This window comes from Drosophila ananassae, chromosome XL (assembly GCF_017639315.1).
Source record: "Drosophila ananassae strain 14024-0371.13 chromosome XL, ASM1763931v2, whole genome shotgun sequence".
In the NCBI taxonomy this organism is placed as follows: domain Eukaryota; kingdom Metazoa; phylum Arthropoda; class Insecta; order Diptera; family Drosophilidae; genus Drosophila; species Drosophila ananassae.
This window is the reverse complement of record NC_057931.1, coordinates 4,674,339-4,700,957: the sequence shown is the minus strand read 5'-3', so window position 1 is coordinate 4,700,957 and position 26,619 is coordinate 4,674,339. Positions and strand designations below refer to the sequence as shown.

At 40.3% G+C, this 26,619-nt stretch overlaps 4 protein-coding genes across 12 annotated transcripts in view; 1 reads left to right on the top strand and 3 right to left on the bottom strand.

Moving 5' to 3' along the window:
* The window catches only part of LOC6504118, an 86,613-nt gene that overhangs the window by 21,553 nt on the left and 38,441 nt on the right, over positions 1-26,619 (bottom strand). For all 9 annotated transcript variants that reach the window (XM_044716743.1, XM_044716746.1, XM_044716745.1 and 6 more), the window contains exon 3: positions 6,454-6,500. The gene's annotated coding sequence lies outside the window, so the exon portion shown is untranslated. The remainder of the gene's footprint in view (positions 1-6,453; positions 6,501-26,619) is intronic.
* On the bottom strand, positions 10,816-11,789 carry LOC6504117. The gene has a single exon (XM_001964183.4). The coding sequence runs from the start codon at positions 11,677-11,679 to the stop codon at positions 10,849-10,851; it is 831 nt and encodes a 276-aa protein (XP_001964219.1). The 5' UTR covers positions 11,680-11,789; the 3' UTR covers positions 10,816-10,848.
* Positions 12,846-13,596, top strand: LOC6503521. The gene is made up of 3 exons (XM_001964182.4): positions 12,846-13,145; positions 13,228-13,334; positions 13,389-13,596. Exons 1-3 carry the CDS (start codon positions 12,945-12,947, stop codon positions 13,498-13,500), a joined length of 420 nt encoding a protein of 139 aa, XP_001964218.2. The 5' UTR covers positions 12,846-12,944; the 3' UTR covers positions 13,501-13,596.
* Positions 23,062-26,169, bottom strand: LOC6504116 (aminopeptidase N). Its single transcript, XM_001964180.4, has 4 exons — positions 25,525-26,169; positions 24,025-25,456; positions 23,455-23,963; positions 23,062-23,389 (listed from the first exon to the last, which is right to left on the bottom strand). Exons 1-4 carry the CDS (start codon positions 26,136-26,138, stop codon positions 23,134-23,136), a joined length of 2,811 nt encoding a protein of 936 aa, XP_001964216.2. The 5' UTR covers positions 26,139-26,169; the 3' UTR covers positions 23,062-23,133.

The window sequence follows — 26,619 nt, the reverse complement described above, 5'->3', positions numbered from 1 at the left end:
TAATTTTAACTTTTCAAAAAGTTAATCCTTAAATACTTTTCTCTTAAATCTCATAAACCCACTAACTCATAATAGAAACATGGTTTATTTTACTTCTAAACTGTAATGACCAAAGAATACCTTTATTTATCGATTACTCTTCATTATTTTTGTTATTTATTTGTGGTTAGATTAATGGCCCAGACAAAAACAAAAACAAGCCAGTGAAATGCCAGGGATAAGGTCAAATATTGTGGTTAACTAAGTGCACAATACGCAATATCGATAAATCAATATCAAAATAAATAAATAAAATAAAACGAGAGAATGAAAATGAAAATGAAAATGACAAACAAAATGCCACGCGTAGACTTCAAATTGGAATTCTGAAGAAAATAAAAAGATAAAAGATATAAAAGAAAACAGAACTCTCGAAAAAAAAAAGAAAGAAAAGCCAACAGTGGTAGGAAAATGGTAAGAAAAATAAGAAAAATCGAAGGGAAAATCCAGAGGCAAAGGAAAACATTGTACAAATATTCAGAGCACTTTCCACATTCATTTATTAAGCAAACAAACAGTGGGGGGGTGGAGCTGTAGAGGTCGACCCGGAAGTAAGGGGGTGTGGCTTGGCAAAGGGGGCGGAGATACGGATTCGAATTCGGAGATACAGATTCGAAAAAAGTCCTCCCTCCGGACGACAGGCGTCAAAGGTCGGGCCCCCTTATTTATTTCCAATTCCAAATTGCTTTGTCATTTGTCTGGGAAAATTCTTGCACACCCCCCCAAAAAAAAAAGTGAGAATAGATACAAATACAAATAAAAAGATACAGATACAAAATACTAACCTAGGGAAAAGGGTTCTGTTCTTTTTCCCAAAAATAAATAGAACTTTCAGAAAGAGTTTCCCATCTTTTGATGTCTTGAGATGTTCTAGAAGGACCTCTATTTAAAGAATCCTATCTATTTATATTATTTATTTCCAACAAATGAATTTCTTCGCATTTAATTCCCATCCACTAGCTTAACTTTCTCTTTTTGAAGCGGATTTTTAAAGAATTGCCAAAAGACTCGAACGAAAGGCCATGGGGGCCGGAAAATCAATGGAAATTTATGTGACTCAAATATAAAACAATTTTTATTTCCAACTCCTCCTATATATTTTTCTTTTTGTACATTTTAATACTCTGCAGTTGTTGGATTTTAAGGGTATACTGTGCTAGGGAGTCTATAAGGTAGATATCATAGATTCTTTATCAGAAATAGGAGTCTGGGTATTGGAAACTAAATATATAGGAAGACTTTTTGACCTTTTTGAGGATATTATTGTTTTAGAAACTCTATTAATAGGTATTCCTTATAGATACTCCTTATTGAGAACAAAAACTATGTCCTGTAGGTATATTAAATAGTATAAGAATACTATAAAAGTATCAGGTATTATTTGAATGGGTTTATTGTAAAGGAAGATCTACAAACTATATGTCTATAATATAGTTTCTCTAACAAATAATCTCTATCAAGATATATGTATCTATCTGTCTGTCTATCTATCTACATATCAGACTTTATCTAGAAGAAAACTCTACTAATACTACTACTATATAGACTATATAGACCTCCTAGATAAAAGCATAAGTCATTATGATATAGCTATATATCTGTCTAGATATCAGACAATGCATATAAGAAATAATAGTACTATAGTTACTACTACAACTTACAACAGTACCTACTTACTACAGTACTATAGTAGTACCGGGTATCATTTTCAAAACTATACTGTACTCAATATAGTCTAGATATATCTATCTTTCAGTCTAGATACTAGACATTACATATAAGAAATAGTCTTATGATACAATAGAAGTACCGGGTATCATTCCTAAGGCTATACTTTACTAAAAATACTACTAGATACCACTAGCAATACTCAATACACTCTAGATCTATCTATCTGTCTGGATATCAGAAATTAGATATAAGAAATAGTACTATAATTCAATAGAAGTACCAGGTATTATTTACAAACCTATACCTTACTAGATACTCTATAAACCATAAATATATCTTCTTCAACAAAGAAAATAATCAATATAGTCTAGATATATCCATCAATCTGTCTAGATATTATGGTCTAATAGTCTAATAAGTCAAGTACTGGGTATCATGTAGTCCTTAAACCCAACTCAAGCCGTAATGTCTTTTATTTTTCTGTTCTGTGGAGCTCTTGCTATCCATATCTTTTTGTGTGTGTGTGTATGTGGGTATGTGGGTGGGTGGGTTTTCTTTTTTATTTATTTTCACTTTTTTTTTTTGGAATGCAGTCAGCATTGAAAATTCCCCAAGAGGCCACTAAAAGCGAGTGCAAGCGAGTGGGGGCTAGTTGGCAAGGGAGATGGGTAGATAGTGGGTGTATGGAAGTGTATAGTGTGTGTGTGTGTGTGTGTGTGGTGTGTGTGGTGTGTGTGTGTGTGGTGTATGGGACGGTTTAAATTCGTGTGCATTGTGCATGCTTAATTGAGTTGTTCCCACCTCGGCCCACACCAACTGTCGAAAAATGTCCTGCCAACAGGATTTTTCTTTTCGTTTTCTTATATTTCTTTTTTTTTTTTGTTGCTCGTTTCTAGGCGGAAGTGGGTGTATGGGTGTGTGTGTGTTGTTATCCTTGATTCTCTCTCAGAGACCAGGCCCAGGACATCGTCCTGCAAATCGCGCAAAACGCTTCAGTTGATTTCCATGTCACTGACAAAACACATTTTGCTTTCGCCTTTTGTGTACACTGTTAAATGTTTTGTGTGGAAAGAGGATTGAGGATAGAGGATAGAGGATAGAGGCGAGAGGGAGACTACAATCCTGGCAACAGGATATACACAGGATATTCGGGGCGATATGTGGCAAGGGAATTTGGAGGCCAGACCCAGAGTCCAGTCAGATTCAGAGTCAGAGACTCGACAGGGCAGCAAATAACACCACAACACAATCAGGATGAAATCGAATCGAAAAGGACCAAACAGGATCTCAAGTATGCATCTGAATTAATGGCTTTTTTCATAACTACTCTTAATCAGAGTAAAATTTATAGTTTTTCTATCAATTTCCATACTGAAAAGTCAATTAAAGTTACAAAATAAAATGCCATTTAATCCATTACATCATTTTTTTATTGGAATTCGGAATTTTTTTCCATTTGTTGAGAGATGCTGGTCTGATGATTGGATTTTTTATTTTCTATAATTGGATTCTATTTTAAAGCGATTGCCGATGGAATTACAGGCTTATCATATATGGGAATATGAAAAAAATAAAGTGTAAAAATATATTAACTTTCTGGATTTGTAAAATATATATTTACATTTTCCCATCATCCTGAATCCTGAATCCCGAATATTTAATCAAAAGGCTAGCTTGGATCGATGAAAACTCATTTTCAATGCATATTCATGAGAAAGCGAGTGGAAAACTATTTTTATTAATTTTATAAATGAACACTTTGCTTTCGTAAAAGCCACATACCAACCACCATCACCATCCCCCCACTTTTCTAACCAAAATCATCCCCATCATCATCATCATCATCATCATTTTCATTTTCATTTTCAGTTTCAACGCTTTTGGAGAAAGTTTTACCAAAAAAAAAAATCAAAAAAAAACCGCAGAAATGATTACTGTCACTGATAAGACCAAATACTGACAATGGCCAGGATGGAGATGAGAAGTTGGCCAAAAAGGAGGCCAAAGTGGAGGAGTCCCTGAAGGATCCCACTACTTTCGGTTTTAATTTCGCAAATTGCATTCGCCAATGTTATTTATTCCATACACTTGCCACCAACAAAAAAAATCCAGAAAAAAATAGAAAAAAAATAGAACAAGTTGCATGTGGCAAGTCGAGCCAGAGGCATGTGGCAAGTTAGCTTGTCGCATCCCTTCTGCCGGAGGAGCTGCTACTGGAGGATGGAAGATGGAGCTTCGTTTATTAACACGATTCTTGTGGCATGGCGTGATGCCATATAAATTTGCTTGCCACTTGCCACCAGCTACTTGCCACCTCAATCCTATCCTATCCCTTCAACTACCACCCTCGCAGCTCTAATCGATTTTTGATGAGATTTTTGTATTCAATTTTGGTTTTGATAGGCGATGGGGGGGACTTTGGGGGTTTAAGTTGATTTTATGCACTGGGAAAAATAGGGTTGACTTTTTAGTTTATTTTGGGTTAAGTTTAAAAATATTTAAATAGAGATTTCTTAAAAAAACTTCTCAAAGAAAAATTATTTGAAAAATTCTGATTAAGTTTTCTACTTATTAAAGTCTTTTTCTCTCTTTTGGTGCCTATGAAATTTGAATTAATATTTTTATTTAAAACTATGGAGAGTATAGACCATTTTTGTAAAAAATAAATTTAAAAAAAAATTAATTTTCTTTATTTAAAAAAGCAAACAAAAAAATCCCTTATTTTGGTATTTTGTCTCTTAAATATACAATAAGTTAAGTATTTACAGTACTTTTTCCCTTAAAACTCTTTGGAAAATAAAAAATAAATACTTTTTTTTTGATTTAATGAAAAAGCATATAAATCTCTGTACAATTTCTCTATAATTTCTCTCAGTGTAATACTTTCGCGGTTATTTGAAGAGAAGCGCGGCAATAACTGACGATAATGGCTTCGGTGGAGGAGCACCTGGAGAAAGATGAAAAGTGGATGGAGAAAGTGGCCGGAAGAGCCAGGTGAAAGGGGGATAGAAGGACCAAGAAGGCAGGACCAAAAAAGAGGAAGAAGGAGCCAGAAGGGAGGACTGGGAGACTAACAGCGACCATGACAACGATGCCATTTGACATAATTCTGCATAGCTTTTGTTTGGATTGCCAATAGTAGTGGCTACAGGGGGGGATATAGGGGGGTAAAAGGATAAAGGATAAAGGGGAGAAAGGTGAAGAGAAAGCAGGAGAAAGGGGAGAAAGCTGGAGAAAGCCTTTTTGGGTAGTTAAGTAAAAGCAAACGAGCTTCTTCATTGTTTGGCTTTCATTCGGTTGAGCTCGAGTTGATTTACGCAGTTGCTCTCATAACTGGGCTAAGGTTTCTTAACTGGCATTGCCACAGCCACTGCCACGCCCCTTTTGCCCACTTGGCATAACCAGAATTTATCCTTGATTTTTATTTTTTTTGCCAATCGCAGATTTGCGCACAAAATTTTCCACAAATTTCCACAATTTATTATATTATTTGGCTTCAATTGATTGGATTTCTGGGGGAAGAAACTATTGTTAAGGACATTAGTCCTGTTAGCAGAAAGAGAGCCGAAGAAAGGAGGAGGGTAAACAAGGACTATATGATACCAGGTACTTGTATTTTTAAGAGATTTCTTTTAAAATACTACTTGGGTTAGTGGTGGTATCTTTTTTTCAAACTATCTATTCTGTATGTCCTTGTTTTTTGTAGATTCTGCAAGTCCTTGTCCAAGTCCTTGTCCAAGTCCTTGTCTCTACTGAAGAAAGAGTGTCCTACATTCGTGGAAATCACATTAAGGAAAAAGAATCATGGACCAGTGACTGACTGATTGAGCCTGAATTTGTGTGTGTGTGTGTGTGTGTGTGTGTGAGTGTCCTTTTTAGCTGCTACCCCATATATCCTTCCACTTGGCCAATCTCTCTCTCTCTTTACACCATCCTGATCCTTATCCACCATTGAAATTGGCAATTTCGTTTTCATTCAACGCTGACGAAATGCATTTCCTGAAAATGAACAGCGACAAGGAGAGTGGCAAGGCGAGTGAGGTCCTGCCGCCCCGGAGATGAAGACTGACAGAGAGGTAGGATATGGTGCCAGCTTGTCCTGGCTTTGCGAAATGTCAAATGTTGCCGCAAGGACGACAGTGTCGGAAGTGCAACTGCCAGTAGCAGCAGGAGATGGTAGGATTTCAGGATTGCAGGACTGAAGGACTACTGCTGGACTGCAGTAGTGTCCTTCTGCCAGGCACAATAAGTTTAATATATTGGCAAGGAATTAAGCGCCGACCAGGTGCTGTCTCTTCAGCCATGTCCTGGCTGATGTCCTTTTTGGACCTCCAATGATTAAGACAGTCTGGCCAATTCCAGCTAGCAAGGATCAGCATAGAGCATCAGTATTGAGTACTATTTATTCTCTCCCTGTTTGTAATTAAAAATTCCATATCCTTGTTCGAGTCCTGGCTCTCAAATTTTCCATTTCAGTTAACAAAGTTTGTGCATTTTGCGATAAAAGGACCTCTCTTGTCCTCTTGTTGTTTCAGAAAATCCTCTCTGCCAGCCCTTTTCCCCTTAAAAGGACTAAAAGGACTGACCCCAAAGAACCAAATCGAAACTTTCTGTTGCAGTTTCTCAGGACAATCTCGGTTTGGTTATCCTTCCTCTTTGGTTTTTCTTTTTTTGGCAACAATTCTTGTTTATCCTTTTTTGTTTTGTGTTTTTTTTTTTGGTTATCCTTTGGGGTAAACTTACCGAAAGTCCTCGAATTACAACATGAAACAAGTCGATGCCGTAGACACCTGAAAGTGGAAATCCATTAGTTGAGTTTCCTTGACAAGTCGACTGGAAGGAGACTACTTTATAGATATAATATATAATTTATAAATTATATTCCTTAAGTATTAATGATCCAACTGTCCAAAAGAATTAATGATATAAGAAATAAATTAAAGAATAAATAAATAAAAAAAGAAAAACAGATAAGAAACTTGAAAGAAAACAATTAAAAGAATTTATGGCTCGAGTTTAATGAATTTTCAGCTTGTTTGCACGCACAAGACATGTGGGGTGGGGTGTGTGTGTGTGCCACCATTTGTTGCAAGCCTAAAAAGATGCTGCCACAGGTGTAAAATGCTTATAAATCTTTCCCCCCCAGGATATGCGTGTGTGTAGGTGTGTATTTGGTGGGAGGAATGAGAATAAATGTTATTGTTGAAACACCTCGGTGCTTAATGAAGTTTTTGTTTCGACCTTGCCACCACCCTCTGTGGCATGGTGGACCTGCTTAGACAGAAATTGATGGCCAACAGAATCCTTAGCCATCTGAGGCATGTCTGCCACACGTGGCCAGGACCTTCAGGCTTCATTTTCAATCCACCTCCTGATAAAATTGCTTTTTTGTTTTGCATTTTTATTTTTCTCTCTCTTGTTTTTTATTTTGGAATTTATTTGCATTGAGGCAATTAACAAAGTTGCCTCCCCCCCTAAAAAATAGAGGGGGGTGTTCCATCAGATAATCTGCCAAATTGACTAAGGGGCAGGGGTCGGGGGGAGGGATAAACTTTGTTTGGCTTTTAAGTTGGTCGAAATTCCAGGAATGTGCCTCGTGGAATTGTTTTTTGTGAAAAAAAAGATATTTAAAAAAGTGAAAAAAAAATTGGAAAAAATAAAAAGATTATAAATTTGATATAACAAATATTTTTGGTTTATAAAAGATCTATTTAAGAGTCCTATTTAAAGGATTTGTGACTTAAAAAGGAGTTTTTAGAAAATAGCCCAAAAAAGTATGCTATGTTTTTTTTTAAGGAAATAAAAGTTTTATTTTAAAGAGTTTCAAGAGGCGTATTAAAAAAAAAAACAATATATTACCAATAAAAAATAATAAAAATAAATAATAGTCTATTGTGGGCGTGGCTAGGAGGCGCAGGACACGTCACAGGACCTCTTGGCTTCAATTATGAAACAATAAACAATTTGCTTGTCTCTTCCTGTCTCTTTCTCTTACTCTCACTCTCTATCTATCTCTATCTTTTTATACCACACCCCCCCCCCCCCCCACAACTCCCCTCTGACCCCCTGCCCCCCTCTCAACGCCTCCTCGTTGCCATTTCGCCGGAAGCGGATGTTTGATAAATTCTTTGTGTCATTTCGTGTTTCATTTTTTATTTCCTCCTCCTCTCCCTCTCTCCCTCTCTCCCTATCTCTCTCTCTCTCTTTCTTTTTTTGTTAGCAAGGTCCTGGGCAGGATTTCCATGATAACAGGTCCTTCACATCCTTGTGGAAAATTTTAATTTAGTTTGGTTTTTCGGTGTCGGTGTTGGTATGTGTGTGTTTTTGCTTTTTCTGTTAATTTATTGCCTGGCAACCCTGGGGTATCGCAGGACTACCTGCCAGGTCCTGGCCAGAGATGAAGTGTTACAACGTCTATTGATTGGCCTTCGGCACTCACGGTTATCATTGCTGAGGAGGTGCAAAAAGGATACAAGCCACTCGGCAAGCCGAAGGTTAAAAGTCAGACAAGTGGGTTAAGTCATCAGGTTTTAGTTTAAGATTTAATTAAAAAAAAAAAGAAAAGTTACTAAAATTTTTAAAGTTAGCAAAATATTTTATAAAGATTATTTAAGATTTAATTTAAATATTTAGAAGTTTTCAAGAGATTTCCTGGTACGGTTTATTTTCTAAACATTTTTAAACTTAGTCTTTGTTAGGAAGTTTTTTGTTTTTTTTTTTTTTGAAGAAAAACCTCCCTTGGAAGGTCCTTGGAGCCTTCAAAACTGAAAAGTGCTAACCAGTTTAAAGGCAAAAGTCAATTTGCCAAGAATTTCTCTGGCGCTGGCATTGAAAATGGCACAAAAACGAAGCCAAGTTGGGATTTGCTCGTAAATCTTAACACTTGCCACTTTTCACTTGGCCAGGACACTGACCAGGACTCCAGGACTTCAGTACCCATCTACCATCTAGCATATCTCTTCCTTCTTTCTGCCAATTTTTCTGCCCATTTTCCACTTTTTTTTCACTTTTTCAGCCTCAAATATTCATTTGTCGGAGTTTGAAAAATTGAACGATTTTCGATTTGGATTTGGAGTTGGATTTGGAAAGTTCCTCCTCCTTTTTGGTCTCTGAAAATTGCAATTTGCTGACAGGAGGAGGAGGAGGAGGAGGAGGAGGGGGAGGAGGTTTGTTAACAAAAGCTCTGGTCCTGGTATCCTGGTATCCTGATATCGGCATTTGCACAGGCACACTGCCATCGATGAGGTCAGGATATTAAGGCTTAATTTATGCAACGCTTTCTTTGCGCAACGTGTTTATCGAGTGTCCTGTTTCACAAAAAAAAAAAAAAAAAACAGAAAAACAAGGCACAAAAAAATAACAAACCGCAACACAACATTGCCACACAAAAGAGGCATAAAGAGAGCATATTCCTGCTGGCATCATCCTCCACACAACGAAGCCCAATTAACAGGGCCGACGGTGTGTCCTGGAAAAGGATTCCAGGACATTTTAAAAGGACAAGCCAGCAAGCCAACAAGCCAGCCTCCTTTATTGCAAAAAAACAAGGCATTGTGGAATTATGTTAAGATAATTGGTTTAAGATAAAAAATATTCAATTAACTTAATTTTTAAGTGGAAAGTATAGGTGTTAGGTTCTTCTTAATCACTTCTTAAATAGTAACTTAATTTTAATTAAAATCTAAGCCTATTTTTTAAAGAATTTTAGACCAAAACTCTTCACATTTAAAGCAAGAACCTCCAATCCTCTTCCAATTTTTAATTTAAAATCTTAAATATTTGGTGGCAGTGGCTGGGATAGGAATAGATAGAAAGCACTTTTCAGAGAGTGCTGTTGCATGTGGCATGTGGCACATGGATGACTGCCTTGGGTTGGCTGCTCCCACGAGTGCTAAAAAGTGTGCTGCACAAGTCGGAATTGAGGATTCAGGATACAGGATTAAGGATTTCAGATTCGGGTGTCAGGAGATGGGAGTTGCATTTTACTCGAGTGAACTGGGGCGCAATTTCGGTCTCCAAACTGTGGCTGTGGCTGCTACTGGTGTTGCTGTTGCTGTTGCTGCAGTGTTGCATGTGCTGTGTGTGTTGCAAGTGAGAATGCATCATTAGTGAGGCAAAGCCACAAGGCAGAGAAATGGGAATACCATTGTGGGGTATGAGAGCCAAGCTCTGTTAGAAGCCATGTGGCAAATGAGGCTAAAACACAAGTGAAGCCAGGCACAAACCAGAGACGATGTCTCCATCTATACATCGCCAAGTGGCACTGATGGATGGGGCATGCTACGGCGAAAAACGGGACTCGAACGCAAAACGAGACCAGGACGACCAGTCGGTGTTCATTTCCTTGCCAGGGAATTGATATCCTAGGCGAAAGGGAAGGCAACGGGTAGTAGCAGGGCGCTGACTGGTCGATGCCAGGATATGTTAGATTCCTCGAAAGGGATTGAGTTGTTAATGCCACAACCGGAGGGACACAACACACACACACTTGCTGTCCTGCCCCCTGAAACGAGAAGAGAAACTTAGAACCAAATCAGTCCTAACGAATTGTAATCTCCCGAAAATCCAGTTTGCTTCCGACACTGGAATTTTGGGATTTCATTCGGGTTTTTTGAGGACTTGGGATACTCAGTAGTTTTAGAGGTTTCTGAGAGCTAACACACTAGATATCCTCTAGTTTTAGAGACTCGGAGAGGTAACAGAGTTAATTTCTGGTACTTCAGTCTCTTATAGTTCCTAAGAAACTAAAAGAATGGATATGAGGTACTTCCAGAGGCTCTCATACCTACTTTCTTCTAGGTGACAAAATAGATACCCGATACTTGTAGAGCCTCTAAAAGCTAACAGAATAGATACCCGGTACTTCTAGAGCCTCTGAGACCTTCGAAAATAGATATCAGTATCTCCTAGAGTCTTTCATAGCTTCAGAGAGTCTTTCATAGCTTCAGAATATAAACCCGGCTCTTGTAGAGTCTTCCATAACTTCTGAGAGCTAATAGATGAGATACCCGGTACTTGAAGAGCCTTTGAGACAATAGTTACAAAAATAGACACCCCTCACTATCAGAACCCCTGGAGAGCTCCCAGGTTAGCTAAGAACTCATCAAAAATAATACAAAATTTTATTCACACTCGGGTCTAGGACTCTGGAATTTGTTCACCCTTGTCCTGGTCTGTCTTTTCCTTTGTGGGTGGTTCTGGCAGCTGTGGCTGCTGGGGCGGCTGTGGCTCGGGCGGTCGCCAAAGGACAACGGCCGGAAAGACGATGAGTCGGTGGTTGTCCCCATGACGCACCACCTCATAGTGATGGTAATTGGCCAGGATAACGTGCGGCTGCTTGGCCAAAAAGAACTCCATGATCGGTCCCAACGGTATCGAATCACAATTGATGTAGACCACGTCCAAGCCGAGTTTGAAAGCCGTCTCGTAAGCGGCCGACATTTTGGGACACCAGACGGCGGCACTTACGAACGGTATACGTTCCCGGGCCATAAGACCCGGTAGCTCCTGGACATTACGAAAAGTGTGGAGAGTTACGATCGAGGTGGGTTTCTTGCCGCCAAAGAAGCTATGGTCGAACTCACAGACGATGACCGGCGAACTGGCGGCCCGCTGCCAATGGAAGCCAATGAAGTCCGGATACAAAATACAGATGATCTCCGCGTTCAGGCATTCGATCATCCGGCAGGCCTTCTTATACTGCGAATGATTCCCAGCATGACGATGCAGTAGCTCCATGGAAGCCACAACCTGTTTCTTAAAAGGCTCCCGCATCGTCTCATGACAGAAGACACTGGCCACCAGACGTGGGGCAAACGGTTGCTTGAGAGTCTGCAACAGGGGCTGGACAGCGGCTTCCACATTACCATTCTGGCAGATGACCAGCAGGCTGGGATCGATCCACTTCAGGTCACTGCCATCGCCGGGAAAGTCTGGCAAACGCCACGTATAGGGAACACGAGGTGCCATTGGCTCTCAGAGGGTTTTAATAAATTATTTACAAATCAAAAATACTTCAAAGGATACTACAACAAGATGTGACTGGGATTTTAGTCTTTAGAGAAATGCCAGAAAAGGGGAAGCCTACTTGGTTATTGTTTCTTTTTATTTTCCAACTAGACTAGATAGTTTGGTAATTGTTCTTGGCAGTCTGGGAGTCTGGAAGACTGGAGCTTGCAACTTGTTGAGAAATAAGTATTTCAAGGAGTATGGATTATGTCGATTTCCGTCCTGGGATATACTCTACAGCTGGGGGTGTAGTTAAAAGTGATTCGAGGGAGAAACCCTTCAGAAACATGGCTAAGCCATAAACAACTGCGAGTGAGAGTGCGGCGAGAACATAGAAATAGTTCAAGTGCCTACTTTTGGCATGCCAAAGCACTTAACACACACACACACATATACACCAACAGGGAGCTTGCAACACAGCTCCTCCATCCATGCCACATACAGTCATGCCACATTGCATCTAGCCGCGATTTTCGCAATGAGTTTCACTTAACTTTTGCGTCACTTAAATGTAATTTGTGGAACTTTTTGGCACAGAATTTCCAAAGGGAGAGGGAGACGGAGGTTGTGGCATCTATGTGTTGCAAGTATGTAAGTATGTATGTGTGTATGTGGCAGTGTTCGATTGCATTCGCTGGCGGCATCGCTTCGTTCGCCACTTTTGAGTGCATTTCAGTGTAATCAAGCGCCCACTTCAGGGCGCCCCTTTTGCCACACAAGCCCTTCCATGCCACACTGCCTGCCTGCCACCCATTTTTAGCATTTCATCATTTGTTGCCAGTAGCATTTCGATTTCGAGCCTACACAACCCCCGTGCCAGTCAAAGTTCTCCAAACCATTGTTTTAAATAAAAAAAAAAAATTTCATTTTTTTTTATTTTGGCGCCCAACGAGTGGCCTTTTAATGTGGCAGCCGCTTAGCTCGCGTTGCACTTGCAACACATCTCGAGTTGTTGTTTGTTGGCAACAATATTCATTATTTATTTCACTGACCCAGTTGCCATTCAGTTGCTCTTCTGGTCCATGCCCTGACCTTTGGCCTCATTTCAAAAAAAAATATCCAACAATAAAAAAGTGGAAAAACTTTTCAATCGTCCTTCCACATACCACATGCCACATTCCACACCCTTCCTCTGTCAAACATAGAAGAGAAAGCCTTGAAGGGAGTTTCATTTCGTTACGTTAACATTTCGGAAAGAAAGAGTGAAGAGTTGAGACTGGGAAAATATGGGTTCTAACATGGAACTGACTGTTGCAGCAGGTCCGAGCCTCCATCGAGTTGAGGGGAAATTGAATCATATGTCCGAGGAGTTCCAAATGACCTATGCCAAGTGGAGTGACAGATTCCGCAACTATCATGCCACTTATATGCAGAATTGTGCCGATTTTGAGCACTATCAGCAGAAGAGAGTCAAGATGTCAGAGACGGTAGGTCCCATTCGATCCTTAGCTACTCACCATGAGAAGCGTGTAGAAGGGCGCTATTGAGAAAAAAATCACTTTCTTTTAGCTCTCAGACATTGTGGCAACTCTAAAGGATCTCTGTACCGATCTGGACGAGCTGGGAACTCCACAAGAAGAGCCTCAAGAGGGAGATGTTAAGACCAAAACAACATTGTAAGGTTTTCATTCAAAAATAGAATTATTTTTAAACATTTTTTGAAATTTTAGTTTGGAAAAGTATTCAGAAAAGAGATTAAAAGCTAAATTGGAGAAAGAAACTGGAGACATTAAGCCAGAGGATGTGAGAAAGTCAGAGAAATCGCGTTGTGTTATATCCTAGATCTGGAAATTATATATTTTTTAATTATTTTCTATTTGGTGTATAAAGTTTTAAAAAAATTATCTGTGAGAATAAATCGAATTCAGAACAAAGTAACCATTTGAAAAGAAGTCTCTAGTTCAGTGGGAAGGCTTTCAGTAAATTACAAGTGATTCAAATGGATTTCGAGAGCGGAAAAATGTGGAATTCGATGGCGGAGCGGAACTTGAATCTGCAACAGCAGTTGCAACAATACAACTACCACCTGTGCCACTGTGAGAGGGCGGTGGCACGATGGGATCAGGCCATGTCCCAGCTGGTGGAGGAGCCGGACAAATACAAACATTGCCCCAAACCGATAACACAGACGACCATGCCACCAGGAATTGGGGGCACTGTGGTGCGGTTGGGGGCATACCTCCTGGTTGGGGCAGGGATGGCTTTTGTGGGAGCCAAGTTGCGCCACGAATTGATGTGAATTTCAGATTCAATTTAAATGAAATAAAAGAAAATTAAGTCAACTAAATAAATACAAAGTGTAGTCCTGCTACAGGTCCTGCCAGGTCAGGACTAAATGAAAAAAAAAAGAGGGTATTAAGGATCAAATTGAGTGGAAGATATTGTATTAGAGGAGGGAATAACATGGCAGGACGAAAAGCCTGAGGGATTGCTCTTAAAGTGATTACAAAAAAATAATACAGGACACAAAAAAAAAAAAAAGGACGAAAAGCACAAGCCGAAAGACAGTGACGAATTCTGGAATACCCTAGAACCTTTTACTTTTAAAGGACCTACTGTTTATGATGTTAGATTTTCCAAAAAAATAATATACTCTTCAGAGAGAGAGAGTCAGGAGCCAGGAGCCAGGATCCAGGACAATGATGACTGACTGGCAACAAAATCCGAGGTCCTCCGGTTGCCAAAGGCAACGAGGTCCTTCCTGGGACAATTACAAAATTTAGATTATGTTTTCTGTTGTTTTTGTTGTCGTTTCTGTCTCTTTTTGTGTTTCCTTTTATTTTTATTTTTATTTTTTTATTTTTCATGTTCTGGCCACAAACAATGGGTATGGCAGCAGAAGGGCCGCAGGACCAAAGGACGTGGGGCTGATTGACAGGAAACACAGCCAACAAGTTGTTGGCGGCTCGGCTCCGCTCGACTCTGCCACAAAAAAAAAAGGAGAGTAGGAGGGAAAAATCGGTGGCAGGGGCATGGCAATAGAGCAGCTGTTGCCCCGAGTTGGTGGCTGCATTAACTTGCATTGTATAGAGCCGCAGACAAAAGGACGAAGGATGCAGGACGAAGGAAGGCGGCAGCAGTTGGAAGAGGGAGGAAGGTGCGACAGCTTTTCAGGCAACTTACGCACCACCACCAGGACACTGTCCGCGGCGCTTAAGAGCCTCCAATGTCCTGCTCCTGCTCCTGCTCCTAGAGTTGCCAAGTTTTCCACCAAAAAAAAAAACAAAAAAAAAAGAATCCTTCCCTTCTGTCTAAGTTCCGGCGGAAGTTCGCACACTTTTGCTTACAAAGCGTAAAAAATTCCCTTCTTTTTTGGGAAATTTCATACTTTTTTTTTTTTGTGTTTTTATTTGTGTTCTGAGGTTGAGACACTGGAAAAAAATATGACATAGTTTTTATTTATAGGATTTATTTACTTATAATTTTTTAATTATTTTTTTTTTTAAATTTTCTTAATCTTATAAGTCTATAGTCTTCTAGAAGTATTATTTTTCTCAGTGCAGGATGCTCGGATGCACTGCAGCCTCTTGGAGATAGTCCTGGCGCAAGTCCTGGCCAATCCAGCCATGTCCTGAATCCTTCCTCCATCCCGCACTCCGCATCCCTCCGAAAAGGAGGACTCTTCTTTCAATAGCTTTTCAGTTGAGCGGAAGCCGAAGGATGCGAAGGATGTGTCAGGTGTGGCTGGGATGAAAAGTTGTGCTGGCTGGCTGGGTGGCAGGATTGCAGGATGGCAGGCTGGCAGGTGCTGTTGCCACTGTTGTAAGGAAACACTACAAGGATAATGCCAGCCAACAACAACAACAACAACAACAAGAGCTACAACAATATAGTACTGACTCCGAACAACAATGAGTGGCTGCCATGTTGCAAAAGTAATTCAATTTGACTTTTTGTTTTGAAGCCTTCGAAGGATGTTCCAGAAATGGAGGAGGTAGAGGCTCAAGGAGGTCATATAGCTATGGGTGTGAGTGTAGTAGTCTTGGCCAGATGCTGTGTGTCCTTTTTGGCCATGGACTCTCACAGGACCATCAGCCGGAGTGGCCGGAGGACGAGAGCGTCAATTGATTTAGTCATTGAGTTATTGCCCGGCAAGTGCTTTCTTCTCATCCTTCCCCACACTTTCTTCAGCTTTCTTTGCCTTTCTTCTCCTCTTTTTCCAGACCTCCAAAGGTGAAAGGTCAGAAGGCTTCTCAAATTCTAAACAAATTATGGCAAGAGACAGCTGGTTTCTGAAGAGTTTAAGAGGGTTTTTGTTTCATTTTCTGATAAAGTTAAGCTATAGTTTATAGATAAATTATAGTTTCATATATTTAATTAATTAATTAAGAAGTCTATAAATATTTAAGCAAATAAGAGCTACCATTACTAGTACTTTTAACTCTTAAGCTATTACTTAGCTATAATTTAAACTATAATATTTAAAGAGAAACTATATCCTTTTCTTCTACAAAGTCTTACCTCTTTTAACTTTAAACTTTAGTTATTTTTTATTAATTATTTTTTAAGACTTAAGTCACTGAATTATTAAAAATAATAACTAATAACTTAACCTCTTAAAACCTCTTTAAAAAATCCCTCTTAATAGCCAGAAATTGTTTCAAGGAAGACCCTTCTTTAGTCCTTAATTCGATCCACCTTCAAATCAGACTAGCCATATGGCTGTCTAGTAGAGTCCTTTATTGGCAGGACGAATCACAGCTGGCTCTGCATTAATTAAATAATAATTTTGGCAATTTGCTTTTAATGAAATTTACTCATCCTGGCCGCAAAATGACTGCGGCAGTGGAAACACCTTAAGTGAGTCCTCCCCTGGCGACAGGACACTCTTGAGGGGGTTTTCTGATAAAATATGATTTGTGGTCAAGAGACAGAGATGGGGGGGAGGAAGGACTATAAGCCAAATTAACAATTAAAGTAAGCCAGAGAGAGAGAAAGAGCCTGGGAGGCCAACAAACAAACAAACAAACAAAAGGTGGTCAGGACAGGACACTAAGAGTGAAAGAGATGTGAGATAAACAAACAAAAGGACCAAGGAGAGCTTCGGGGACTGTTCTGCCAAGGACAATGCCACATAGCCCCGAAAAACAACAAGTTCTTGGCATTTGATTGCTGAAGTTTTCGTGTGACAGGAAGTGCATAATAGTTTCTGACACAATCTCTCACTCTGGACTCTGGACTCTCGAGTCCTTGAGTCCTTGAGACCTTGAGTCCTTTATCTGTAGAGACTGTAAATTGCATTTTAAAATGCCATAAATTAAGACACAAAACCAATGTGCTATTAAAATGCATTAAAAAGCTAAATCTTTTTAATATCAACTGAGCCCAAAAAAGTAGACTACAAAAAAAAGGTCATATAAGTTTTACCGCTTTATTTTTCTCACAAAAGGACAAAAGCTAATCCAATTTTTCATAATTAAATTACTTTCACCAAAGCCAAAGCCACTTTCACCCAAAGGACGCACAGGCCGCAGGACACTCTATAGGAGGTTGCACTTAGTGTGTGGCATAAACCTCAATTAAATGGAATTTTTTTTTGCGGCACGTTTAGTGGAAAATGGCGAGCCGGAAAAGTGCAGTCTACTTCGGGGCGCATTAATATCGAATGAGAAATAATTACAAGTGCTTTACAAAGCGATTTCGATGCTCATTATGCCACACAGACACCCACACACACATAAACATTTATTAATACGACAAGCCGTTAACTGGTAGTGGCAATAAAATGCAAAGTGCCACCCACTTGCCACATGTGGCATGTGCGGTAGGTTGCAGGTTGCAGATTGCATGGGGCAGGATCAGGGCAAGGTGATGCCACACTCACTTAATCGCCGTCGAGAGAGAGATAGTTGCCGCGAAAAATAGAAAAAAAATAAAAGTTATTTTTTGATAAACGATAACCGTTTAGAGCTTCCCCACTTTATACTTTTTCGCATTTAATAAAAATCTAGTGCTTTTCGGAGTTTCAAAATTGTTAAATAATAGAAAAGTTAACAAAAGTTAGTGTTTAAAGTGGGGGAGTAATAGCTGGAACAGTTAGCAGGTAGTTTGTTTACAAATTGACGGACAAACGGACTCACGGACACGCGGACAGGTTGATTTTATTTTTAAATCAAAACTAGCAGATACAATTTATTAAAAATAAGAAAATAAATAAAAACTAATCATTTTTATTAGAAAAGTAAAAGATTTTAAACTTTTATGGTAAATTATTAGTATTTTACTTACAAAATGGCGGACAAAAGGACACGCGGACACACGAACAGGGCATTTTTCTTTAAAATCAAAGCTAGAAACTGATTATTATTTAAAATATTACAGTAATTAAGTAAAATAGGAGATTTAAAACTTGTAATTAGTAAGCCATTAACAATTTATTCTGAAAACAGCGGACAAACGGACACGCGGAGAAGTTTATTTTAATTTTAAATAAAAACTAAACACTGGATATTATTAAAAATAAGAAAATAAGAAACGTGTATTAGTAAAGTAAGAGATTTTAAACTTTTATAGATAGTAATAAGTAATTTCTTCAGAAAATAGCGGACAAACGGACACGCGGACATGCGGACATGCATGATCCCCCAAAATCCCCCAAAATATAAACTTAACCCATTAAAGAGCTATGACTTCCCCTACACTTGGCACTTTCTAACCAAATTATCACAGCCCTTTGGCAATTTTTGTTGAAAATTTAGTTTGCAGACCACACGGCGTATGCGTAATATTAACTCAACACACACACATCCAGAAATTACTCATACGCCGTGTTGGCATTTAATTGAAAGTGCGCAAGCATAAATTGAATGCAAATTTAACTTTGGTTTCTAATTAAAATAATAATGCCCAGGAAAAGGCAATTTAGCATTATTTGATATTTGTATTTAAATGATTGATTCAAATAAATAAACAAAGTGGTTGGAAGGGACAAGACTTCGATGTAATATCCCGAGGAAATGAATAAATTGGGAAAATATAAATTCCCAGACGACTTTTATGGATAATTAAGTGCCTAAGCTGATTGAATATATGAATTTAATTAACAAAAATAAAAACAAATCAAATTTAAGTAGATAATTTCAAGCCTCAATGGCTTTAGAAATGAAATAAATGCCTATTTGAGTGGAAAATCACCCAACAAAAAAGAGAGAAATCAATTAATTGAAATCGAAATGTTGGACAAACGTGTTTACAAGACCGACAAGGCAAACAACAAGCTTATTTTCTCACATTTACAATGCAATTTTGACGCCACATATCGAATATACTATATATAGTATATATATTATGCCACCGGATAGCTATGCTCCAGTGAAGAGCTGAACAAACAAGCCGTAAATTAATAAATATTAAAATGTCCTGGCATTCTGGCTATTTTTTTTTTCTCCGTAATCCTGCAGCTGACTTACTCATCTGGCACTTGAAAATGGGGGGAAAAAAAAAGAGAGTCCTGGAGTGGCAAACAAACTTCTGAGCCATTAAACAACAAAATGGCGTTAACAGAGCAGCAAAAATGGTGAAAAGTGTGAGGTTATGTGACTAGGAGGTACCTATTGTTATGTTTCATAAAAAAAATAAATATTTTAAAATTTAAATAATAATTATAATACTTATACTTATTTAATCATACCCTTATACCCCTCTTATAGGGTATCCTACAGTGGAAACAATATATAATAAAAAATTTAAGTTCAGAGTTGCCACCCCTCAGAATATTACTCAGTTTTTTGTTCAAACTTTAGTCTTTTTAAGAAAAAAAGTAAAAAAAACATAGAGAAGGAGTCTTCTTACTCCATCATACCCATTGTACCCCTCTTATAGGGTATCATAGGGTGGAAACAATATATAAAGAACAATTCAAATTCAGAGTTGCCACCCCCTCACACACACACACACAGAGTATGCACTTTCTGTTGCATATTGAAATAATATTTTTACATTTCATGTTCAGAAGAAAGAGGGAGGAAAGAGAAAAGAGAGAGAGAGAGAAAAAATAAATGCTACGATAATCAGAAAAGCAAACAAGAAGAAAAGGAGGCATCTGCCATGGAGGACCATTCAACATCCGCATCTACACATTCGCATAACGGTATTCTGTTGGTTTTTTTTTGCAACTTTCTGGTATTTGCCAGACCAGTCCAGTCCTGTTCAGTCCTGTTCAGTCTTGTTCAGTCAATCAATGCAGACAGACAGAGAGACAGACAGAGAGAGAGAGGCAGAGTGCACTGTGGTTGCTAAACCACCATCCTCCCCCTCCCCCCCCCCCCCCCCCCACAATCAACAGTGGCATACATAGTTGCACCACCCAAACCACTGGCTCTAATTGTGATGGATTAATTGGCCAAAGCCAAAGCCAAAGCACAACGAGAGTATTTTGGATGAATTTTTAAGGTCACACTGACAATTTGGCTAATGGTTGGGAGTGGACTTGGTCCAGATTTTGGGGTTCCCCTTGGGGCGAAATGGGCAACAGGTTTGTGTGACAAATGGTGGAGTTATGGAAGGAGGGGGGTAGGGTGGGGGATAAGGGTTAAGGGTGTGTTTAGATCATTAAACAGAAACTGGAGAAGCACAAACATGATTTGTGCAATTGACAAGACTAAGCATGCATCAAACTTGATTAGGACAAGTCTTAACATGAAAAACAAGTCTAAACTTGTGGTATGAATAGTTACATAACCTCACTAATCCATTATAGATTCTTAAATAGAAGCTGGACAAGAACAAACATGATTTGGGCAAGTTTAGGGCAAGACTAAGCATAAGAAACATGAACAAACTTGATTGGGACAAGTCTAAGCATGAAAAATGTGGTATAAATAGTCACATAACCTCACTAATCTATTGTAGATTCTTAAACAGAAACTGGACAAGAACAAACATGATTTGGGCAGGTTCAAGACAAGTTAGGACAAGTCTAATCATGAATCTCTCAGTAAAAACATGATTAAGACAAGTCTAAACATGAAAAATGTGGTATAAATAGTCACATAACCTACAAATTCATTATAGATTCTTAAACAGAGACTGGATAAGCACAAACATGCTTTGTGCAAGTTGGGACAAGACTAAACATTAATCAAACTTGATTAGAACAAGTCTAAACATGAAAAATGTGCTATAACTATTCATATCATCTACTAAACCATTAATTCCTGGTTTTTGAAAGTTAAGACAAGACCAAACATGAATCCTTAAGTAGAAACAAGAACCAAAACATGATTAAGACAAGTCTAAACATGAAAAATATTGTCTAAATATTCATATTTACCACTAATCCATTATAGATTCTTAAAAAAGTCAAAAAAAAAACAATATTTTTATTCCAAAAACCACTAAAAACAGAAAAAACAAGGACCTGTCCAACCGTAATAATATTTTTTTTCATCTCTCTGGCGCTAATTGCCATCTCTTTTTTTTTAGTTTTTATTTCCTTGACCTGTTTATTATTTATGATTCTCTTTACCTCTTAAATATTAATTTATTTTCATACAAAATGCAACATTTCAATTAAATTTCAATTTATTTTTTCTAGCTCATTGATTATGAATGGCAATTAATTTGATGCAATTTTTGGTGAGTATATGTGAGGCAGTATACATATGTATATGTATATGTGGCAGAGTTACAATGTGGCAGTGGCAGTGGCAGTTGCAAGTGCAGTTCTTGCCACAAAAGGATGAGTTGTAATTAATACAACCCGTAGTGAGATTGAAGGGCTTCACTGGCTTGTTTTTTTCTCTTCCACCTCCACCTCCTCTCTTAAGGATTAGAGATGGCGACAGGATCCTCTGGCATATTGAATGTCCAAAGAAATAGTTGCCATAAACAGAAGGACTGAGGCGGACTCTAGGCATCTAAAATTGCATTTAAATAATGGAAAAGGCTAAAAACAATAGGCCAAAAACGAACAAAAGGCAGGACAGTCAAATGGCCGGGCAACAAAAGTCGATTCTTGGCTGGCCAAACAGGACGAAGGACAACGGACAATGGAGAAAAGAACAAAATAGATGTAGAGGAAGGAAGGAAGTAACTTACTGCAAATCAACAACATGTAAATACAGAGTCTCTCTTGGCCAACGTTTGACGCTTGGCTAGCCACTGACCTCTGACCTCCTCCTCCTCCTCCCTTTTCTAAAGAGAGAAAAAGAGAGAATTCTAAATTACAGTTGCATTCATTCATTCCATTTTTTGTTGTTGTAGTCCTGGAAGTCCTGGTAGTCCTGGTATCCTTTGAATAAATGAGGAAAAAAGGACTAATACCAGAGAAATTTGAGACTCAGAGCTCATTAGGTTTTTGTTTGGTGTCGAAAAATGGCTAAAAATGGCTAAAAGCGAAAAATGGCTAAAAGCGAACAACGGCAAATAAGAAGCTAATTAGCCGCTGAATTTGATGCCATTTTCTGAAATCCCACACACACACACACACACACACGCACACATTTCCCATACAATGGCAGCAATGATAGTCACCATCGTCCACCCACTCCCCCGAAAAGTATGCTAATGATGATGATATTTCCACTTGCCATATGTATACACTGAGAGAAATGAATACATATCGAGTTTTAAGTTTCAAAAATATTCATTTTAAAATCTAATTTAGTTTTTAATGATTTTTTTAAGCAAAAAATGAAAATAAAGTCTCATTTTTGGCAATATATGTAAAAAAAAACTCCTTATCAATTTGTATTAAGTTTTTTTAAGTGTAGAATATTAGAATAACATATTTTTAAGATTTTAAAAACATTTTCTTCAAAATCATAGGACTAGATGAGCTTAAAAATAGTTTTTTTATAATTCGCGCATGCTTTCGTCACTAAAACAGAAAGCTATAGAAGAGAATTTTTGAATCTCTATCACATAAACTTTAAACTTTATAAGAAACCCTTTTTTTCTCTCTCTGTATGGCCGAAAAGCCACAGAACTAAGGGAAAACCCAGCAAAAACCTCATAGAACCTCACAGAGAACTGCAGTTGCATAACCATTTTCGATCCTAGGGCCCAGGAGTCTGAAACTAAGCGCCTTAAGGCAACGCCCCCTCCACCCCTTTTGGTGGCATGGGTGTCACATGTGTATGTAGTCCGATAGATAGTGCCTCCTAGTCTTGCCACCGCCCTTGTTCATGCCACACACTCATCATCTGGCAGTCGTCAGTCGTTGTCGGTTGTCAATTGTCAGTTGTCACTTGGCTGCCTCGTGTGGCCTGCTAATGCGCATTTGCCACTGCAACTGCGTGGCGCAACTGAATGATGCACAAACTGGAAAATGCCAACTGGCAGGAGCAGATATGCAGCTCCACTAATTGCCACTGCAAACCGACCAAACCATCACCAGTTATGTCACATAGAATAGAGTTTAATGTCGAAAAAAGAAATATTATTATTTTAACGATAGATCCTATAGATTATAGATTATAAGGAACTATTTTGATATTTCCAATTCGATATATCCCTAATGGCACTCAGCATCGGTTCGTATTTGTTGCGATGCCAATGAATATTATTGCTTCCCAGTTCGAGGAGTAACTTGATCATCGTTCCAATCCCCACCATATCCTTTAGTTTATCGGTTAGGAACTTCTCCAGGAATGTCAGTTCACTTTCCGTTACCAGATTCTCCACCAGAGGCATCATTAAGTCCACAACTTTGTTGGTTGAATTGTTGCAACTTTTTTGGGGGAAAAAAGTAAATAAATAATCCTGAAAACCACATACCAACCTTTAAGGACTTACAAGTTCTTTATAAGTTGGATATTTTTGGAGACATACTCGGTGGCTATTCGATATCCCAGTGGATTGGAGACAATCGCCCGGAAAACTCTTTTCGCATTCTGTTTCCGAACACCGACACTTTGAAATGTCCACTTGAGGGAACGTTCCAGGTAGTATATGTTGCGGGAACAGGCCAGGGCCGAGAGCAAGGACTCCTGTTCGGCGGCGAAGATGGAACGCTGATAGAGACCATCGACCACACCCCAATCGGCCTCCGTGCCAAAGCGTACGGCCGTACAGAATACGGTCTCCTGTTCCCGAATACTCATCCAGCCGTCTTTTCTGTGCGACGGTGTGGCACTTATTCGGGCGAATTCCCTTCGGGCCAGACTAAGACACGCGGGCAGTTCATATTGACAGGATAACTGCAGGATAACCGGTCGATGGGACATCTTCTCCTCCTTATTAATGGTCCGATTCTCGGAGAGCTCTTTATCGAACTGCCGCCGGACCAAATTCCGTATAAAAGTCTGAAAACTACTACGTTATTAGGATGGAACTCCCCCCGGAACTCTTTAGAGGCAACATCACCTTGAAGATGTTATAGTTGTGATGTCTTTTGGCCACATTATTGATCTTCTCGAAGTTGGCGACCGTGGCATCCCACACCACATACTCGTCCTCGTGCTCAAGGAAGCCGAGCACTCCAAATCCCATATGATAGTCCATCACTCCGCTCCAGGCAAAGTTCAGGATGTCATCCACCAGCTGGGCGCGATTCACGCGATGAATGGAGCGAAAGGTCTCGGGATTCGAGAGGGTCTGGTTGAGGAGCTCCCAGTTCCGCAGATCGTAGTTGACGCGCAAAGGACTCGAGTGCCGGATGTTGAGGAGCAGCCAGTCCGTGGGACCCGCTACCACATCATGCATCCGGACGGGAATGGGTCGATTGGTGTTGCCAGCCAGGGTGCAGGTCAGCCAGTGACGTGGCACCGAGCTGTTGAAGTCGTTGCAACTGCCACAGGTGTGGGTGAGCGGTATCCACCAGCAGACGGGACTCATCTCCCGGTCCGGCTGATGGGGGCTGATGTGGAACCTCTTCTGCTCCACCAGGGCCGATTTCTGGCCATAGCTGCGTGTGACGGTCAACAAAGGATAGCCCGGATAGCTGAGCCAACTGTCCATAATCCGGGTGACGTTGAGTCCTTTACCGAGGCGACCGTCTCGGTCCACCAGCAGCTGTAGGACCTCCCAAAAGTCCTTCGCCGAGGCGCTCTGATTGGCATTTATGGTGAGGTAGCGCCTAACGCCCGCATTCCACGCCTCCTCGCCCACCATGTGGTGCAGCATGCTCAGCAGAACGGCCCCCTTCCGCTCCCCACTCTCATGGATAGCCGTCCAGATGTGCGATTCATTCGGCACCGGTGTGGCCACCACATCCGTGTGTATGTAGGAATCGGTCTCCAGGACACTGAAATACAACTGCAAACCGAATCGCTCCTTGTACTCCCACTCGGGCGTTAAGGTATCCACTCCGAAGGTGGAGAAGTACAAGGCAAAGGCATTCTTCAGCCAGAGCTCATGCCACCAGGTGATGGAGACGAGATTGCCGAACCACTGTTGCACCACTGCTATGGCCACCGCCCGGGCCACAGCCTGCTGGTCCGCCAGGGAGCTACGCTGGCTGTCATAGAGAATGGCCGCCTCGGCAAAGGTCCAGAGACCCAGACTCTCCCGCGCCCAGTGCGCCCAGTCCGGCAGGGCCAGCAGATCAATCTTGGAGAAGTACAATTGAATGCCAAAGAGCTCCTCGTAGAAGGCGAACAACAGGGGCGCCGTCTGTGTGGCATAGTTCGTTTGGGGCAGGGCATCCGGCCGGGTCCAGGTGCTGATGGGACAGTCCGGACGCTCCAGGCTGGTGGAGCCGGGAACATCAAACTTGGCGATCGAAAAGGCCACCAGGTAGGTGGGTATGGGCGGAGTCTTTGCAAACGAAGTCCACACAAACTTCTTCAACTTGGGACTGGAAGTTAACAGAGAGTATTGTGACAGATATTCCTGGCAGGGCAACTCCTGGCAGGGAATACTCACTGACGTGTAGTCTTTGTGGCTGGCATGTTGGAGAGTGCTCGGAACTGGGCCGGATGACCCACGGTAATGCTAAACGGTGTCCGAAACATGAGATCATCGAAGCAGGGGAAGGCCTGCCGGGCAAAGATCGGCTCAAATTGTGTGGCCGCCATCCACTGAGTCAACGTGGTGTTCTGGTCCACATAGGAGCTACTGTACAGTCCGATGTTATCCCGTCGCAGGACACTGTTGAATAAGATCTTCAGGACATAGGTGGAGTTCACCACAAGTGCCGTCTGGACAGTAATGGTCATCCGTCCCGATTTCTCGTTCAACTCTACGTATAAGATGGGTACTTTTTGGGATTTCACAGTCCCTTTCATCGTCAACGTAAGACTCTTGGTTCTATGGATCTCAAGGTCCTGGATATTTAACTGAAAACTTTTAACGGGCTTCTCCACTACCATACTGATGGCCACAGAGCCCTCGAAGGGCTGATAGGGCTGATTGACCCGCACCAGGATGTTGAGGCGATATTTTAACGGCACCACCCACTTGGGCAGACGATGGGGGACACTACATAGCAGTAGCCCAGTTAGTATTCCCAGCCAGACTGTCAGGCCAGCCAGGTGCATCGTGACTTTGCTTCTGGCGGGAGACTGGCGGGAGATCCGCTTTGAGAGGCAGAAACTGTGTCTAATCGGAGATAGTCACGCCTTTTTAAAGCAAACAATTTGAAAACTAGGTGTCTCTGGAGTTAAGAAGCCTTCAATACCCCTTAGTTTAAAAACAAAAGGTAAGGTCCTCTGAACTTTTGGTCCTTCGAGACTACCTCTACCTCTTGCACCTTTTCCAATATCTTGGCCAATAAACCAGAATACCAGACTTGTCTCGCAAAAATTGGCTCATTTGAATTGAGTAATAAAATAGCCAATGGTTCGAGAACAATTTGGCCAAAATGTAATAGCAATTCTGATGGAATTTGTATGAGAATGCGATGGTTTAACAAAGAATTCTAGGGAATTGCAAGATTCCCCAATCAAATGACCAAAACTGCGAAGGGAAAGGGTGTGGCTGTGTGTGTGTGTGTGGGTGGGTGGGTCAGTAGGGGGGCCG